Raw genomic sequence first — 19,979 nt, 5'->3', positions numbered from 1 at the left:
AATAATTATAATAAAATAAATAAAACTAAACTAAGAAAAGTAACTGCATTCACACTTACAAGGACCTACCATTTCCTTTTCCTTCACTAGGTATGGCTCTTAAAATGCCCACTTGGCAAGTGTGAGAAACAATCATCTAGTAATTACCATTCTAATTGTTATTAGTAAGTTAATGCCAGTTCATACCTGTATCAGATAAAACTGCTAATATTTTGTATTGCTGGGGTCTTAGGGTCTTACCACCTTTGGCAATGAATGGGAAAACACACATGAAAACCCCATATCATGGCATATTCCTCAGGTCTGGCTTGCGGTTATTCACACTGTGATATTAATTTTTTTTCTTGGGATCATTTTTATGCACAAAAACCTCTCACATACTTACTTTTTCCCCTCACCTCAGCTGACCATCAGCTATCATCAGGTTCTCTCCTCCTTTTCCAGGTCTGCTGGACCTGTCCTAGCCATCCTGTAAGGAGTAGTTAGATGTGAAAGTGAATGGACGCTAAGGCTGAGCTAATCTTCAGGTTTCTACCCAAGACGGTCAGCAGAGGGAGTGTAGCTTGTTTGCATGTTGCAGAGGTTGGAGCCTTGACTGTAATCCAGGTGACCTGAGTTCAACTAGTAGCCCCAGCACAAGAGACACCAGGCAGGGACAGACAGGAGTAAAGGTCCTCGTGTCTCTTCCAAGGGGAGGATTGGGTGTGGGCACTCAGGACAAGAAGTGATGTGACTTTTCCAGTGAAGACTAACCAAGCCACCACCTGCACTCAAGGACAGGGGCAGTGCCTCTTGCAGAAGTGAGGGGCATTCAGCATGGTCAGCTCAGGACATATATCCTTCCCTCATGATCTGGGCATGGATAGCGGAATGGTAGAGCATAATAAAAATAGTTAGATTACCCCTGATGGCTATCTAAATGATGGTGTCTCCTGGTTGACTGTCACACAGGTGATGTGGAATGAATAGACCAATTTCTTGGGTGGGTACTGATGATCATCAAGCAGTAGGGGCAAAAAAAAAAAGAACAACAAAGAGAGGGAGGTTGTTAGGAACATTTAAAATATGTTCTATCTTCCAGCTGTATGATAACTATAGTTTCACAGTCCCTTCATTTCTTCCTTCCTGGAATCCTCCAGTTCCTAGAATCAGGAAGAATTAATGGGCTGATTAGAACATCGATAGATTATCATGGGGTGAGGGTGGAAATGGGAGGAAAAAAAAAGATTATCTGCACTCAGCCAAATAGCAAAACAAAACAAAAAAATCATCAGTATGTAAGTAAGTAAGTAAATAAATAAATAAAGATGAGACTTGCTTAATCAAATGAAGTTCAGGCTTACCCTGTAAAGTCAGTTATATTCTGATGTATTAAATTGCTGTTATCTTGCCTACATCTACAATGAACAGTGTCTGTTCCTGTTTGGGTGTCTGGTATAGGGCAGAATGAAACATAAACCCTCCTTTTATAAGATGGCTAACTTTAAAACAAGTCTTTAATCACAAAAAAAAAGATACTTACCCTTTTTAAAGATATAGTTTGAAATTTAGATTAGAGTTTTATGCAACTTTTCTGAATGTGAAGTTTCTTGAAAGTTTATACTTCATTTTACTGAACACACAAATAAAAAACGCTAGAAATTAAAAACAAAATACTTACTACATTGACTTTAAAGGCATTCAAAAGGTCAAATGGCAAAGCAGCAATTAGGTCAAGAAAGAACCAAGTTGTTGCATAATGGACAGCTATTGAGTGAGGGTTGTAGATCACTTGTCCAGATTTGCTGACATATGTTGTACGGAAATTTAAAACAATATCTGTAAATAAAGAAACAAAAATAAAATGTAGAATTTTTATTTACATTTTAAACACTTTCTAGTACTATCATCATTGGCTAGCCGTTAAGTTAAACAGGTTCCTTTTCATATAGCTTCAGCTAAAATTGTCAGGCATGTGTACACTGCATTTTGAAAAGCAGGTGAGTAAATTCAGATTTAGCTGCATACAAATTTCTTGGTGGAATAAATTACTTTCCAAGATAAGAATTTATTCTGTGTCAGCAGTGTGCCAAAATGGGATAGCAGCCACATATAATTTGTTAATGTGTTTTAGAAAGAGGAATAAGAAAATAAACGTTTGTAGGTGGGTAAATCTGGAAGAAAAACCTCTTGAATTTATGCATACATTTAAAAACAGCTGTGTATTGTTTGTGAGTACTGAATCAGTATTGTTGTCAACTAAAATATTTCTGAAAATTGCTTCTTAAAATGAGGTAATAAAAGTTTTGTCACTCTTTTTATCTGGAGTCCTGTTCAGTGACAGATTATTTTACTTAATGAATATTATACATGCGTCAATATGTTGGCACATAATCACCAAAGTCAAATTTTGACTAAAAAGCAATACCAATTTAATGGTATTTGACATTATTTTTTAAGGCAACAGGCAAATGATACAGTGTAATCATACTTTATTAATTTATTTATAACTTTACATTATTTAATGTCTCATGATATAATTTATGACTAGAGTATATGTACATAAAGGCATGACCAAGTTATAAAATCAAATATGAATTCAGAATTTAGCACTCCTTTATAAAATATTCAGAATATAGCTTGACTGTGACTGATTAAGTCAGTAACCCCTCTGACCTTCAGCACTGTAGACCTAATTAGTCCTTCTTGTCACTAAAAATATGAACCATGATGTTTAGTGACATTTGCCAGCCTGTTCAGTCCCAGTGATGGTAGCAGTTTCCAAATACTAGCCTTTAATATGATTTGTTTTACATATCACATAAGCAAAGATACTTTCATGTGTGCTTGTCAGTAGTTGGGTATTAATTTTATGGACTTCTTTATACAGTAATAAATTATGTTTTTTTCAGGGAGAAAGGAGCTTCTCATATATTTATGAAAATATTTGTATGTGTATTTTATTTTAAATAATGTTTTAAAATACAAAAAGTCAATTAAGTTAAATACATATACACACATGCATATATATGTATAATTAAAGGCTATCTGCTTACAATAGTGTTACTGTAATGCTGCAATATACTCAGAACTATTCAATGCAGGAAGGCAGAGGTAAGTGAAAGGGTGGGTAGTAGTTTCTAGTTACTGCTGACTACTTTGACGACACTGGGTTTGCTGAAATTGGCAACATAAGAAAAAGCTATTGCTCATGTTAGAGAGAGTATTTTAAATTGAGATTGTTGAGATGGGGATTTAACTCTCCATCATGCAGAGTGAATTCAAACATTTTCTATATTTAGGTCAGAGTTAGTTGCAAGGGTCTTTCACACTCAAAAACAGGCTGATTTTGTTTTTGTATTTTTCAATTTATCAACATCTTTTTATTATATTATGTGCACCGGCAAACTGAGAAAGTGACTTTTGTTGGTGTGAGTTATACTGAAGAGTATCTATAATGCCAGTATGTGATAAAAAAGGATGTCAAACAATCAAAAAAACAAAGTGATGTTAGGACAAGGCCCCCCCCCCCCATGAGTAACGCATGACAAAGCAAAGGTGCACCAACTCTCCAGCAAAGTGCCAGATGAGGTGAGCGTCAACTCCCTAGAGTAGTGCAGTATGAGGTAAAGGAATATTAGCTCCCCAGAATAGTGCAGTGTGAGATGAAGAATCATTGGCTCCTCAGAGTAATGGATGTGAAGGTGAAGATTCATTTGCTCCCCAAATTAGTGCAGTATGAGGTGAAGGTGCATTGAGCTCCCCAGAGTAATGCAGTATAAGATAAAGGAACATTACCTCCCCAGAGTAATGCACAAGGAGGTGAAGGTACATCAGCTCCCCAGAGTAATGCATGAGGAGGTGACGGTGCATCAGCTCCCAACAGAAGTGCAAGAGGAGATGAAGGTTCACTGGCTCCCCAGAGTATTGCAGAATGAGAAAAAGGAACATTAGCTCCCCAGAGTGATACAGTATAAGATGAAGAAACATTAGCTCCCCAAAATAGTGCAGTATGGGAAAAAGGACATTAGCTCCCCAAAGTAATACATGATGAGGTGAAGGAACATTAGCTCCCCAGAGTAATGCAGGATGAGTTGAAGGGACATCAGCTCCCCAGAGTAATGTAGTATGAGATGAAGGAACAGTAGCAACCCAGAGTATTGTAGTATGTAGTGAAGATGCATAGGCTCCTCAGAGTAATGCAGTATCAGATGGACATAAGCTCTAACTTGTGCAAGATGAGGCAAAGATGCATCAGCTCACATAGTAGTGCAAGGCGAAGTGAAAGTGCATCAGCTCTCAGAGTAGTGCAAGATGAGGTGAAAGTGCATCAGCTTCCAGAGTCGTGCAAGATGGGGTGAAAGTGCATCAGCTCCCAGAGTAGTGCAAGTTGAGTCGAAAGTGAATCAGCTCCCAGAGTTGTGCATGATGGGGTGAAAGTGCATCAGCTCCCACAGTAGTGCAAGATGAGGTGAAAGGTGAAATGTGCATCAGATGTAACAGAAACATGGGACACAAGGATGATGAAGAGGAATAGTATTACCCAAAGACAGGCTTTACAAGAATGGCAGTGTCAATGAATAATAAGGACTGGGGAGCACATGCTTTCTATATGGATATGAAACATGGTAGAAACAATAAGGAATGATAAGAGGAACAGAGGAACAGAGGGAAAGACTGAAAAAAATTAAATTTTAGTCCTTAGACTAGAATGTTCTGGTGGATGGCAAGGTATACAATCACCAGATGTATGGAGAAAGGATAATGAAAGATATAAACAAAATTAGGAGATTAGCATGGAATTGTAATAATGAAGGATCTGAACCTTCCAACAGTAATTTGGGAAGTACAAACTTTAAGTGACTATAAGGAGAGGGAATTGATGCAATTCCCAGTAGAAGTGAAACTTAAGCAGGAGGGAAGGATGCCATAGAAGGATGGAGGGAAGGATGCCATAGAAGGATGGAGGTAATGTGTGAGCCTGCCCTTCTAAAAGATGAAGGGATTAATGAAACAGATTCAGAACCCAGTAAGAAAAAGTAATTATAAACTGGTGAAGAAGCTCCAAAACTGATTTCCCAGCCAACTCCATAAGGTATAAAGCCCTGACCTGAATTCAACTACTAGCTTATATACCTGTAGGAGATGGCATTGGAGGATGGGAGTGGACAGCCTTTACTGGCTCACCAATTCTGATGAGAAGGAGGTGGGTGATACCTAGTAGAAACTCTAGGCATTACACCCATGGAATAGGGAGCACACAATGCTATTGTACAGATGCACAAGCCATGGGAATTCTACATGTGAGTGCGTGTTCCCCTCAGAAGGTAGCATGCAGCAGTGCTTAGCAAGCCAGCAAATGGGAGAGAAGATACTCTGCCTGGGGAAACAGTAAGCTGCACTGCAGAACCGGGAAATTGGCTTGCTCCCTATCCCCTGTCTCTCACCACTGGAGGAACAGTCAATAGGACTTCTAGGGCAGGAATGAATGAGCTGTAGGACTCTTGCCTCACCTAGGAATATCTGGCTTCTGCCTTATGAAACATATAGGCTAAATGGGTGCAGATACATAAGACATCAGTTAAGACTCTTTAGGAAAGAAAAAAGAGCTGATTTTTTTCTTAATTGTGAAGATCATTCATGATATTTCTATGGTTACAGATAAAATACGTGCATCTTTTTTATTTCTACACTGTAGACTCAGTTTGTAGTCAGAATGATATGATTCAGAATGTGAAACAAATAATCCACAGTGCTTGAGCTAGGTCTGGTATCCAACCTGTGATCAGCAGGGTAACATGACAAATGTAAAAGTATACCAATGTCAGTCCTGGAAGATATCACCATAGCTCCTAGATCTAAGAGAATGCTTCTAATTCTCTCCCAGCAGGAGAAATAAGATGCCTTGTAGAAGTTTTTAAAGTTTTTAAAAGGTTTATTCAAGCCAGTTAAGTGAGCTGATGGGCAAGCTTTCAAGAAGGAGCTGTTTGGAGACCTCCTTGTGAATCAAAACTCGCAGTTCTACTACAGCTATGCAGATGAGTGCTAGAGTAGAGATTTGCATTAACTACATCAATATGAGCACATCCATCAAGTCTGTTTACATTGCAGTCTATGGGCTCCTCTGCAGTGGGAAATTTGTATATAAATGTCCCCCTTCATTGCATTTATCATACCTGTGATGTTGGCTTATTATTTGCAGCCCCAACCCCTAGATACAGAGGTATATGTTCTCCTTTATAGTTATCATTTTCTGGACTGGATTTACTTTCTTTGTACTTCTTCTCCCTTTAAAAGAAAAGATTTCCCAGTTCCTGGCATCTGACTGTATACAGTAAGAGATTCAGACACTACACTGGGGCAAAAATATTTTAATAGAATTCCAGTGAGCTTTGAAATTTGCTGCACTTCTTTGCCAATCACATTTTATTTTTCATATCTACAGGCCCCACAATTACAGTTTTGCACTTTTGGTAAGGAATGTATATATCATCATATGTGTGTGTGTGTGTGTGTGTGTGTGTGTGTGTGTGTGTGTGTGTGTGTGTGTGTGCGCGTGTGTGTGTGTGAATGTACGCACGCATATATGTGGGGTGCTACTGAATAGGTCAATTGTTTGTTAGGTTGACTGTCGGTTAATCAACCACATCAACAGGTATGCAAGATCACGCAACTGTAGGGGTTGGGAAATTTACCTTTACCCTGTGTTTGTGCAGTCATGGACTTAATTAGCAGGGGGGTGTGCTTACCCCTGCATAAAATGTTTTTATTTGTTTTTTCAAAGGTAAATTTTACATGTGCTGTGGCTGTTAAATTTTACATGTGCTGAGGCTGTTTCTTGGTATATGCATACAACTTTGTCAGCTTTAGTTATTTATTTATTTTATTTTTATTATCCTTTGTTAACCAGGATAGTCCTACTAGGCCAGTAGCCTCTTTTCAGGGGAGACCTGTGGTAGTATTTATACTATTAGGGGAAATGTGGCCAGGGCATTTAGGAACTTCCTCTACTTGTCATTTTTGTGAGTGGGGCCCATTTTGCAGGAGCACTTCCTGTTTCCATTCTAGGTAGAGAGGCAGCCTGGAGAAACAGGGAGGCAGATGGGTAGAGATAATGGAGTGGTGAGAGAAATGAATGAGAAGACAAATATTGGGACCGGAAAATGTGTGCAAGATTTGAGGAGATGTTTCAAAGAAATCTCTTTGATCAAGATGAATTGGCAAATGATGGGTATATAATTATAACCCCCCAGTTGGGAGGGTTGCAGGATGATTTACTTAAAGAAATGGAGCCAGAAAATGAAGGAAATGTTTTCCTGGGAGACATTATGGAGAAAATACAAAAGGAGGAAGAATAATGGTGAGATGGAAAAGAAAAAAATATGCAGAAAAATTAAAAGAAGGCAAAAGGGGAGTAGCAGAAAAAATGAAAAACAGAAGTATGTGGTAAAGATTCAAAGTAAAGAAGACAAAGAAATGGATGGTATGAAGTGTGGAACAATTTAATAGCATCAGGTAAGAGCATGTATTCTTATTAACAGAGACATTTTGAGACATTATATTTGAGACTGTTAAAGTTTTCTTCGAGAATATGAAAGAAAGAAAGACTGTAACCCATGGATTTTTTGTGTGATAAAAGCATTTAACAAGGAAACAAAAAAAAAGAAAATTCCTGTACAATTTCGAACAGAGGTACAAAGAGACATTGAAAGGACATTTGAAAACTTTATGTAAAGAAGTACTGGACACTGCAAACATTTATAATAAAAGGGGTATATGGACTGGTAGATGAGATTGTAGTATTGTATTAAAAATTGAAAGAGAAAAAATTATACATATACACCAAGCATTATAAATGAGGAGAGGAGTAGGGGGTGCCTTAAATTACTGGGGACAGCTCAAAACATGTTTTTTTTTCTTTGTGGAAAAGGACTCTTGATAACTGTGATAAAAGAAAATGTTATATTTATGGGGAAGTGGGACATGATGCAAAAAATATGAATTGAAAAGTTATAAATGTAACAAAATTGGACATTTATGGATGGATTACAAAAATGAAAATAAAAGTAAGGAAAAAGAAAAAGAAAGTGAAGAAAATAAACAAATAGAATACATTGTAGAAGTAGTAGAAAGAGACAAAATTTAGATGAGAAAAAATAATAAAGAGGAGATAGAAGAGGGTTCTGAAATAAATGATGAGGAAGAGGTAGTAGAAGAAAAAAATGCTATTGGTAAAAGGGTAAAATACAGAAAAAGAAAATTTAAAGGGATAAGTACAAAAGGAAAAAAATAAATGAAATGGATGAAAAAGAATACAGTCAGCTAATGATTGGGGGTTTGTATAATGTTTAAGGTGCTGACTCACAGACACAAGGTACAGCATTTCATTCTCACCTTTGGCAGGGAAATCGGATAGGCTTAGAATAGCATATTAAGATCTAGCCTAGTACTTGGCTATGAACTTATGAAACCATGAATCTAAAGAAAAGTGAAAGTGACAATTTTACAATGCTTTCTGTAAATGTGATAAGTATTAACAGTATAGCAGGAAGAGTAGGGATTTTTGGAATGATGTAATATATGTGATGTAGATGTAATTATATTAGAAGACACAACATTTTTAACAAATGAAGAAAGATTACAAACAGAAAAACTATGGGGAGGAAAGATAATCTGGAATTTGGGAAATGAAAGTTGTTCTGGAATGGCCGCATTCTGTAGAAATGCAGTAAAAATTAGATGTAACATTAGCAAAAATGAGTACATTAACCTTTGTAGATTTAAAATGGAAGGAACAAGTATAAAGAATGATAACATTATATGCTTATACTAATTGTAAAGAAAGGGAAAGCTTATTTCCTCAGTTTTTAGACCATGTAATGGTAAATATAAATATTATAACAGGAGACATTAATTGTGATTTAAGAGGCAAACGTAAAAAGAAAGGAAATGATACAAGAAAAATGTCAGATGTGGTTAAGTTAAAACTTTGGGACAAAAATTCACGGACTTACAAAAGGGGTATGTATAGAACTGAAATATGTTATTTTATAGTATCAAAAGGTTTAGTTCTAAGAAAAGGGGAAGTAGTTGAAAAAGGATTTTCTGATCATCTTACAGTACAGCTAGAGATAAAGGAAAACAAAGAATATATAAAAATAAACAAAGAAATAAAAAGGATACATGAGAAAGCATGGAATGAAGAAGGAAAGCGATTAGTAATACAGTTATGGAAGGATCATATTACTATGAGAACATTTTATAAAAACTGGCCTGATGGATAGATGATATTTCAGGAAAAATATAAAAAACATTTTTTACAGTGGCAATATGATGTGAGAAAAGTAAATAAAGAAAAATATAAAAGAACATATAACAAGGCATTGGAAGATTTAGAGCATAGTGACAGAAAGTATATGAAAGAAATCAAGAAAAAAGTAATTGTTCTGTAAGCAAAGATATTTTTTACATGGAAAAAGAGAGGTATCAGGTTACTTAAGCAGATTAGTAAAGGAAATGTTAGTGTAATGAGAGAAATAAAAAAATGTAAAAGGAGAAATAGAAAGAACTCAAGAAAAGATTATGCATAGTGTAATACAATATGTACAAGAAATGTTTAAAGAAACAAAGAAGGTAGTGAAAAAAAACATGGAAAGTAAAAATAAAAAACTTAAAAGACAATTAAAAAAATGGAGACTGATATTATTGAATAATGATTATTATAAGATCTTTATGAAAATAATACAAAAGAGATTTGACACTAAAATGGAGAATATTATGGAAAATAATTTGTGTGTGTCTATATATATATATATATATATATATATATATATATATATATATATATATATATATATATATGGGTCTACTTCTGTTCAATGAAAATACATTTTTCGACCCATTTCAGTGAAAGTGCACTTTTGCGAACACTGGTTGACTGAACCGTACATAAAAAAAACAACAGACACTGCACCACCGAAGCACGGTAGAGTGGAGATAAGGAAATATACCCCTTTCCCTACTGTAGTGTGATCTCAGAATTAGTATATATATATGTAGTGGGGGTGTGGGGGGGTTGAACAGAAGTAGACCCATATAAATATATATGTTTTTCATTATTTGGAGTTCTAGATTAAACCCAGTAAAAAGAGGAGTTTTGAATGTAAGTAAAGAGAAAAGAGGTTTTGTGTTAACTAACCAAGTGGTATATGCTACTTCATTAAATTTGTACAAAATGCTAAAGTGGATAAATAAAAAAGATGAAAGATTAGTAGTAAAACTGAATAAATAGAAGTATGATTAATTTCGAGGCATGGTAAAAAAGAGTGAAAGAGAAAAAAGAATGCATATGTGAAGAAACAAAATGTTATGAAGAAAAACATTTTTGTGGAAAATAAAAAACTGATCATACAGAAAAAGAAAGGAAAGTATGTTGTAAGAATTTAATGATAAAACATTACTATGTAAAACCATGAGAAAATCTAACAGATCAAAATTTTAAAGCTATAAAGATAAGAAGCAAATGGTGTAATCAGAAAGTAGAATGTCAAGATTTTTTGTTGAGACTGGTATCAGTAAAAGAAAAAATGCCATATAAAAAGGAAAGTGATAGAATATGTTTCCACTGTCAAGAAGAAGAAACTATGGAACACGTGTTTTTGAAATGTAAAAGATTAAAAAAGTTGTGGAGAAAACTATGTAAAGAATATTTTTCGAAGATATAAAAAAGTGGATAAAATAAACATGGATATGATTAAATGTGGATATTATAAGAATAGAAGTAAAGAATATATTAAAAGAACAGACAAGTTATTTTATGTCATGTGGATTATATGGAAAGAAAGAATAAATTAAATTATGATTAATGGTAAATGGATTTTAGCAACAATATTAAATAAAATCAGATGGTGATTATGAAAAAGGAGTGGGGGTCTAATGAGGATGAAAATTTAGTACGATTATAAAGGAAATTATGAATATTTGTAAATATATTTGTAAATCTATATATTTGCACAGTTGTAAATATTTGCAAATATTTGCAAATATATAAATATAGTATAAATAAGAGTTATTTTTATATACATAAATAAAGGACCGCTACTCTTTTTGATAGGTGCAGTCAGATCTTTTGTATTCACCTGAGCTACCACCTACGCAAGCAGATGGGGTCTCAGTTAACACCTCATCTGAAACATAAAAGAAGTAATAATTGTTATTATGCTGCACTACAGTGTCAGCAATTGACTTGCTTACTGTAGGAGTAGAACCTGCAGTCTTCTACACCAAGGAATGTGTGCTACCTGTTGTGCCACTGACATTATATGTCACACTGCTATTGCTTTTGACCTTTTATGGTAGATTTTGTTGCAGTTGACCTTGGGTGTTTTAGATTAAATGTAATACACCTATACACACACACACACACACACACACACACACACACACACACACACATATAGATAGACATTATATAAATATAGATTCATCTGTGTGTCCGCACGTGTGTATGAAAACATTGATTTCTACATTTTGTGGTAAATTCTGTTGAAGTTGGCCTTGGATGTTTTAGATTAAATGTAATAGATAAGGGCTGTTGGATGTTGATCAGCAAAGTGTTTCTTCTGTGACTTGCAGCTATGGTTCTAATTTAGTACAGTATGGTGCAGTGGTAGCGTTGTTGCCTCAGCAAGAGGTTCTCCTGTTCGATTCTCAGCTGGAGTGCCTTCTGTGTGGAGTCTGCATGTCCTCCCCGTGGTCGAGTGGCGTTCGAAAGACATGCATAGAATGGGTGTGCCTTTGTTGAAGGTTGGGTGTTGAGCTGGCACCTTGGCACCCATAAAAAATCTTCTGCCAATCATTAGCAGACCGGAGTTCCACTGTGGTGACCCCTAACCGGGAAAAGCCGAAAGAAGAACAAGAAGAACAACATGCAAATTGTGAGTGTACAAATAATGCATCTAAGGATTTAAATATATCTGTTCATACACAGCATACTGGAACTGGTGCTTCCTAACTTACAAAAGGTACTGTTGTGTTTTCTAACTCTATGATGCCTGTATTTCAAAACTGTATTAGTTCACTTAGGGAAATTCAACATCATGATTTGCAGGCTGGCAATGACTGTATTAATACTCAAAATAGACTCAGTAGTTTATTAGAATTTAAATTTTGGAGACTGGGTCAAACAACCTTTTATTTTTCAAGTAACTAGTGGTTCTATGAGTAATCGCCATTATTTCACTATGGAACAAATGTTAGAAAAATTTAAAAAACTTACAAAATTTAAGAGCCTTAAATTGGATAACTGTTACCTTATGGAATTCTTAGATTACAGATTGTACCACAAGGGTTACAGTGTTATAAGTTCTCCAACAATGTAGATGAAGGCTCAGCTTTTTATCAAGAACTTATTGAGATGTTTGATAGACACGGGTTTGAGCTAATGAAGGCTCTAATTAGATATAATGAACATTTAATTTCTGGATGTTTAAATGAAACAGAAGAATATAATAGCAAAATTAAAAAAATGATTTATTGTTCACTTCTGTTAACAAGAGATATGAGATCTTTTGGAAAGTTGATCAGCAGTGTAATTTTGTTCAAATTGGAAAACTAAAAAAAATCATGAGAGATCTAAAACAGTACGAATGTAGGAATTTTTACCCTAAAAGTAACAGGAAAAAGAGGAAACACAATAAAAAGGGAGATATAACACCCAGTGCTTTTTAACCTCTTAATGTGGTTGACTATGTAAGTTCACCTTCTGATGGGAGTAATATAAATCATGATAATGTAAATATGGATGACACTTTAGAGTTACTACGCCTGCGCCACTCAAAAAGGTTAGCTCAGCAGCAGGATCATGACTGGCTCTCTCCACAAAAGGAGGAGTCGGGTAGAAGGAGAGCTTCTGTTTCCTATTAACAGTGGAATGCACAGGGGAAAAGGATGAGAATTTAAATAAGAGTGATATAGGTCAAACTAATTACCACAGTGAAGGAATACTGGTATTGAAGAATGGATTTCACATTTTTAAGTTTACCTCTTTGAAAATTAGTTCCCATTACTTTTCCTCATTTGAAAAATGATTTACATTTGTCCCTAATCATAATTTGTTTGATCTTGCTGATGTGATGGTTGAATTAAGACTCTTTATAAGAAAATTAAACTTGGCCTTTTTTTAGATAACATTTCTAATGAACAGCCTACCTGTCAGGTTATGACCTATAAGAAGAAAAATACTTTCAACCAGCCATTAAATCCTATTTTGCAAGCTTTCAAACGAGCATGTGAAAGTGAAATCAGGCAGATACCGCAGGGCAATGATAGTTTGCAAAAACTTCAGTCTCACTGCTGAAGAAAACAAATTGTTAAAACAATTAACTAATGATAGAAAAGTATGAGTAATGAAGCCCGATAAAGGTGTGGGGATAATACTATACAATACAGAGGATTACTCTGGGATTACGTTAAATATCCTGAAAGTATACTATTTAACTAGCTTGAAGTGTATTATAATAAAAACACTAATTTATTAGAAGACAATAAAAAATAAGTGCCTTCATCTAAAATCATACAGATTTCTTCAGATAATAATAATAAATTGTGCAATGCACATTATATATCAGCTAACACAGAAAACATTTGAATTGGATGCTAAAATATTTAAAAACACATGCACAGAAAGCATCCTTTGTACAACTACCTTCCATTTTGATACCCATGAAACTTAAAACCTATTACCAGGAACTAAACCTTAGCCAATAAAAATACATATTTACTTACATATCTGCTTGTAATAGGTAATTAAATTAAAATATATAATATTACTAACAAAATAATTTACATTTCATTGAGTCATAAGGGTATAGTGGCATTTAGAAAAATTTGCCACCAAAGTTCCTGTTGCTCTAATATGATGGACCATGGGCTGCCCCTGAGGTTGATATCTACTTGCTGAATAATGACAAAACAAAAATTATGTCCAGTATTTGAAACAATATGTTTGTACAATGCATTAGTTCACTTAGCCTTATTCATGTCATATATGTGTTCATAGATACATTGTTTCAGCTTATGCTCTGTTTTGCCTATGTAATAGGCAGGGCAACAGGTGCACACAGCTGCATATACAACCCCTGAGGTATGGCAATTAAAACATCTTGGTATTATAATTTTCTTGTTAGGCATAACATTGCCCCCACAATGAATGAATTAGCATTGTGTAGAAACCGCTAGGACTCAACGACATTACATCTATTAACAGCCTTCTTAAGATGAAGGCATATAAAACATAGTTACAACAACAATTAGTTACATATTCTCATGCACAGTTATGTGGCTTGTTTGTACTTTTATTTTTCTTTGTAATCTATTAGATCAAGTGTTTGGGAAGTTTTATATATATATATATATATATATATATATATATATATATATATATATATATATCTTAACTTATTTACTTTCTCAATATACTGGGCTACTGGTTACTAATTTGAAAATTATTTTGTTAGTCTTCTAATAAATTAGTATTTTTATTGCAACACACTTTCAGCTGGTTAAATAGTATACTTTCAGGATTGTTTCTGCCTGAACATCTGTGCTTGCAGTTTGTTTTAGTGTTCAATCTCCAGTTTTGTATTATGTTAAATATACTTAACAGTGGAGGAACTTATGTTCAGGCATCCAAATGAATTAGTAGCCTATTATTTACTTCAAGGTTGGATTACAATGGTTGACTATAGTTTTTTGCAGAGCAGGAATCCTTACATTCCTAATATATTCAGAATCCCAAAGGTTCATAAAGATGTTAAATCCCCCTCCCCATTTCGATCAATAGTCTCAGCACAGAAGTCAAAAATCTACCCCTTAGAAGTTTTCGTAGACCGTGAACATAAACCAGTTTTTTGGGCTTTCAAGCATATTTTAAAGGATTCATGGGATCTATTAGAAAGGTTAAAACAAGATTTATTGGGTAGAAATGATTATTTTCTAACCATAGATGCGGTTGACTTATTTTCATGTATACTACAATCTATAGGGTTAGATTTTTTTCACAACTCTCTTATTGAATGCAATTATTTGAGTAATGATAAGGTCAGTTTATTGGTAGACATGATGGGGGTGGTTTGGACAACAATTTTTTTTTAATTTTTTGATGGCAAAATATACAAACAGATCAAAGGAAAATTATGAAAATTATTTTATTCCCTAAAAGGGGGTGTATTTCTAATGTACTGGGGCAAGTTGTATCCCAGTATTTGCTAATCTGGTTCTTATATCTTGGGAGAATAAATATGTATTTTGTTTCTGATTTTTACAAACATTGTAAAATTTACCTCAGATTTTTGGATTATATATTTATATTATGGAATTGTTCACTAAAAGGAATTGAAGAATTTATTAATTACATTAACACATCAACTGTTTCTTTAAATTTACATATCATGTCGATTATACTACTGTTAACTATTTGGATATTACTGTTAGTAATAAAGAAGGATGTTTTCTCTTCAATATTTATTGTAATCCTACTTTTAGTAACACTTGTTTATATTTTAAAAGCCTGCACCTTTATAAGCAAACAAAAAAAACTTAGTAAAAGGGCAATTAATTAGATTATTTAGGATATTTTTCAAAGGCAATGTTTTTAGAGGATATCCAAAAGGAATGTTGGATGATATTTGTAAGGAAGTTATAAATTTGAGAGGTAAATACACCCCCTTTTAGGGAATAAATAAAAAAAAATATCAGGTTGATAAGGAGAAAGTTAAATAATTTGAAATACCATTAAGGTTAAGTGCTCATACCACCCCAGGTCTTAATGAAAATGTATCTGTTAATGCAGTACTATAGTTAAGAGCAGCTAAACTGTGATTTTTAATATTAAAATATTATATTGTAATTATGTGGTTAGTCATTCTTGTTAATAATATTTTATTTGCTGTTTAATACTTTTTAGAAAAGATGAATTTTATTTTTACAAATCATTTTAGATGTGTGTGTAGCTTTAAGAGAGGATTATTTAAATCAGTATTTGTTTGAATTGTAACTTAGTTCTTAGGAAGTCCTGGATATTGAAGGGACGAAAGCACTTAACTTTGGATTTACTGTTATGTTATTAAATTGAAATTCTGCACTTGTTAAGCCTGTATTGGTTTTTCTGTAAAGTATTTTTTTATGAAGACTAAAGATGGCATTCAGGCAATGGAAATATTTTCCTTTACTTCTAACCAAGAACCTGAGTAGCACTTCGTGTAACTGTAAAATAGTCCAAACAAGTGCCAGAGATCGTTGAACCACAATTTGCAAATTTTATTCCAAAGAATGAATCAAGATAACTCGAAAATTAATTAGCAACCAACAGTATAAACACTCTTCAAATAATTACACCATATGCGCGTTTTCGTCCTTGCATATAGGACTTCATCAGACAATTTGCTTCAGTTAAAACACATTTAAATACAAAATTAGATGACAATCATTAGATTAATTGTCCATAGAAATCTCTTTGTTAAAATTCAAATGAACAAATCACCGTGCATGTTTCATGAATATTAATGCCTATCTTCATTAAAGTGCAAAAGTGCTTGTTGTGATTAAAAACATTAAAAATGTACCAATATCATGTACTTTCCTTTTTTAAAAAACTGTCATGAAATTGTTTTTGTAAAAATAATTAATTAAAACACTCCACTTATTGAATAAATAATTATTATAAATGTGTTTTAACTGAAGCAAATTGTCTGATGAAGTCCTATATGCAAGGACGAAAATGCGCATATGGTGTAATTATTTGAAGAGCGTTTATACTGTTGGTTGCTAATTAATTTTCGTGTTATCTTGATTCATTCTTTGGAATAAACTTTGCAAATTGTGGTTCAACAGTCTCTGGCACTTCCTTTACTTCTAAGTTATTTGCATCAAATATACTTAGTCATTCTTCTTATATCCACACATCTATTTTATCTTTCCTATTTTAAGGATGTTGCATACAAAATTTCAACTTTAAATAAAACAAAAATGATTTCAAAATAGATAAGATACATCATGTTCCCTTTTATGAAACCATGGGCTTCTTGACATGGGAAATTCCTTATCGTTAGATATAGTTTTATATATATATATATATATATATATATATATATATATATATATATGTATAAGCTAATAAACTAAATTCATTGATTAGCCTGCCATGTAGTACACAGTAGTTCTCAATAATTCATTTTGCATACATAACTCATTAAACTATTATCTTTGTGTGTTATTTACTTGTTCTGTTTATTAAATTTCCTAACGTGACATGGTGTCAGCATATTGCAGTATCTGCCAGAAGTGAGTTAATGTATCTGCATAAATGGAAAAAGTATATATGTTACCAGGATTCTCTGTGTTTGGAACTAAAGAAGTATAATATACAGTAGAAATATGTCTCAGCTGTAGCCCTCAGGATTTATTTCATTGCAAGGAATTTGACTGAAAGCAGCAGATTTGGATATAGAAATTTGATTTATTCCTCATTCAAGTGGGTTGACTGAAAAGTCTAAAAATATTTCACATGTAAAATTCCTGTGTGTTGCTGGGGAAGAAAAAATAGCAGTGCTCAGAGATAAAGTAATTACTGCCAGTCTGGAAATAACTTACAATTTGTTATACTTTTATTTTTAAGAGCACAAGGACCTTCAATGACTATAAACCATACCTCTGAACCTCTTGGAGCAAGAAATCTGGACAAAGCCATAAATAAAAGTGGGACAAAGGCCCAAAAATATGGACAATTTTTAAATAATGGTCTTACAAACTTAGAAAGTTGATAGAATAACTGGTTTTGCATTAACATGCATTTTCTGAAGGTTATGAAGTCTAAAACTCAAATGCCTGTCATAATTTTCTAACTTGAATCTTTAATGATCTGCCACTAATTTGCCAGAAAACCACAATTTTATGAAAAACCGACCAAACATATCAGGCAAAAATCTGGACATTCTGCAAAAAGCTGCACAGTTGAGAGGTATGCAAATACATATGTTGCATTAACAAATGAAAAGTAAGGGGTGTAAGATCAAATGTATGTCTAATAGTAAGGCACACCTAGAAATAATGTGAGGAAATATTATAAGTGTGATAGCTCTGAAAGAGAAAGCTATGAGACAATGTCACATCATTATAACTGAGGCTTACAATAGGCATGGCTGTAAACATGGAAGAAAGAATTGTACAGCTTTTAATTAATCCCATAGAATTTGTGCCAGAAAAGGGTAATTTTGCAAAGATGTATCAAAGCAAAACAAGTGTGCTCAACAGGATCTGCATGCTGCTGACCAGAAATATAAAAATTAGCTATTTAGTAATAATGTTGAAGTGTGGTCTATAAAGCGCAATCTTCTTTTTTAAATACGTGCATTTAAAAAAGTTAATTGACTTAATGTTTTGGGTGGGATGGCTTGTCAGAAACTAAGATGGGAAAAATAATTTGCAGAAGGAAAGCAAAGACTGCATGTACTCAGAAGACTCATTTGCCCAGTCATAGAGACATCTCAGTTACTGTAAAGATCCAAAGCAATGATATCCTTGGACAAACACATGGTTAAGTTCCTGTAAAGCCTTACCCTTATCCTGAAAGGACTTAAATATAGCAACAGCAGCAGCTTCACCAAACAAGTGTTTACTATCAAGAGGGGCATCCATCAACTTAGCCTTAATATCATCAGGCAAAGGTTGAAGCCAAAGCCAAGAATACCTCCTCATCACTGACCCAAATGCAGCAGCCCTAGAAGAAGCATCTGCTGCATCATAACTACTTTGACGGAATGATGGACCACCTGTGAGGAAATCCCTAACAGGGAAAGAGCAGAAGTTTTACCCTCAGAGTCTGGAAGATCAGAAATAACTTGACAAACCTGGGATAGGAGCGTCAACAAATACCTGGACATATAGGCCTGATTAACAGCCCTAAAAGCCAAGGTGGCAGAGGTATAAACCTTCTTGCCTAGCCTTTCCATGGTCCTGCTATCTTTATCAGAGGGCAGTAACTTGGGAGAAGGAAGTAATTGACAGGGCTTGTCAGAAGGTACAGACACCACCTAGGGGTCAGCAGAAGGACACTTGTAGAAAAAATTACAGTCCTCAGGCACCCTACAGAATCTATTAGAGCTTCATGGGAGCAGGGGCTGAAAGTATGAAGCCTTAAAAGCACTGGAAAATGCATCCAGCAAGGCAGCCAAAACAGGAGGAACAGCTGAAGGTCTAGGAGAATCCATCTGCAGCAATTCATAATACCCTTTTTGTACCTCATGTACCTGAGCACAATCCCATTTAAAGAGCTCCATCTTCCCGGAGATCATGCCCCCAAAAGAAACCTCTTCAAAGGGAGTATCTGGGCTGGTAGATTCCTCTTCCTCAGTTCCATAATCCAAAGGAGGATTAATCTGAGAAGAGTAAGCAAGGGATTCCTCACCCAAATCTGGCTGCTATTGAGAGGAATCCTGTTCCTTGGGTCTTTTTAGGGGAGTAGAAGACCAATGGGAGGTGGGGCAGAAACTCCCTGAGGAGGTTTCAATGCCATCAAAGCACTAAACAAGCTTTGAGTGAAACACTTTCATTGACTCTGGGGATCCTTAGGATCAGGAGTAATATATTTAGTATTTTTCTTTTTCTTCAAAGGGATGTCCATCTTATAAAATTTAGAAGTTTCAGACCCAGGACAGTATCCAGTGAACATAGTAGGGATTTCTTCTCCTCTGACTACTATTTGAGGAACACCCTTAGGCCCCTCAGAGATAATTAGCCATGATTCCCTCTGACCTTCTGAAGTGAACATGTGCAATGCCTCCTCGGATGAGCTTAAAGTTGTATCCCACTGACCTCCAACCTGGTCGCGGCAGAGAAATCCAGTGATTAAGTCAAGTAAGCCTCTAGGCATTCCCTCACCTCAGGAGAGATGTCCAGCAGAGGCTGAACAACAGAAGATTCTAGCCTATGCTTCCTGGCCGCCA

General features: G+C 34.6%; 1 protein-coding gene across 1 annotated transcript in view; it reads right to left on the bottom strand.

The window, feature by feature from the left end:
• KCNH3 (potassium voltage-gated channel subfamily H member 3) overlaps nucleotides 1–19,979 on the bottom strand; it is an 873,803-nt gene that overhangs the window by 234,806 nt on the left and 619,018 nt on the right. The window contains exon 6 of the mRNA XM_044083680.1: nucleotides 1,661–1,818. Coding sequence (XP_043939615.1) covers nucleotides 1,661–1,818 — 158 coding nt within the window. The remainder of the gene's footprint in view (nucleotides 1–1,660; nucleotides 1,819–19,979) is intronic.

This window comes from Protopterus annectens, chromosome 9.part0, assembly GCF_019279795.1.
Source record: "Protopterus annectens isolate FY-2018-M chromosome 9.part0, PAN1.0, whole genome shotgun sequence".
In the NCBI taxonomy this organism is placed as follows: domain Eukaryota; kingdom Metazoa; phylum Chordata; order Ceratodontiformes; family Protopteridae; genus Protopterus; species Protopterus annectens.
Note: the sequence above shows the minus strand (reverse complement) of the source record. Positions and strands in the feature narration are given on the sequence as shown.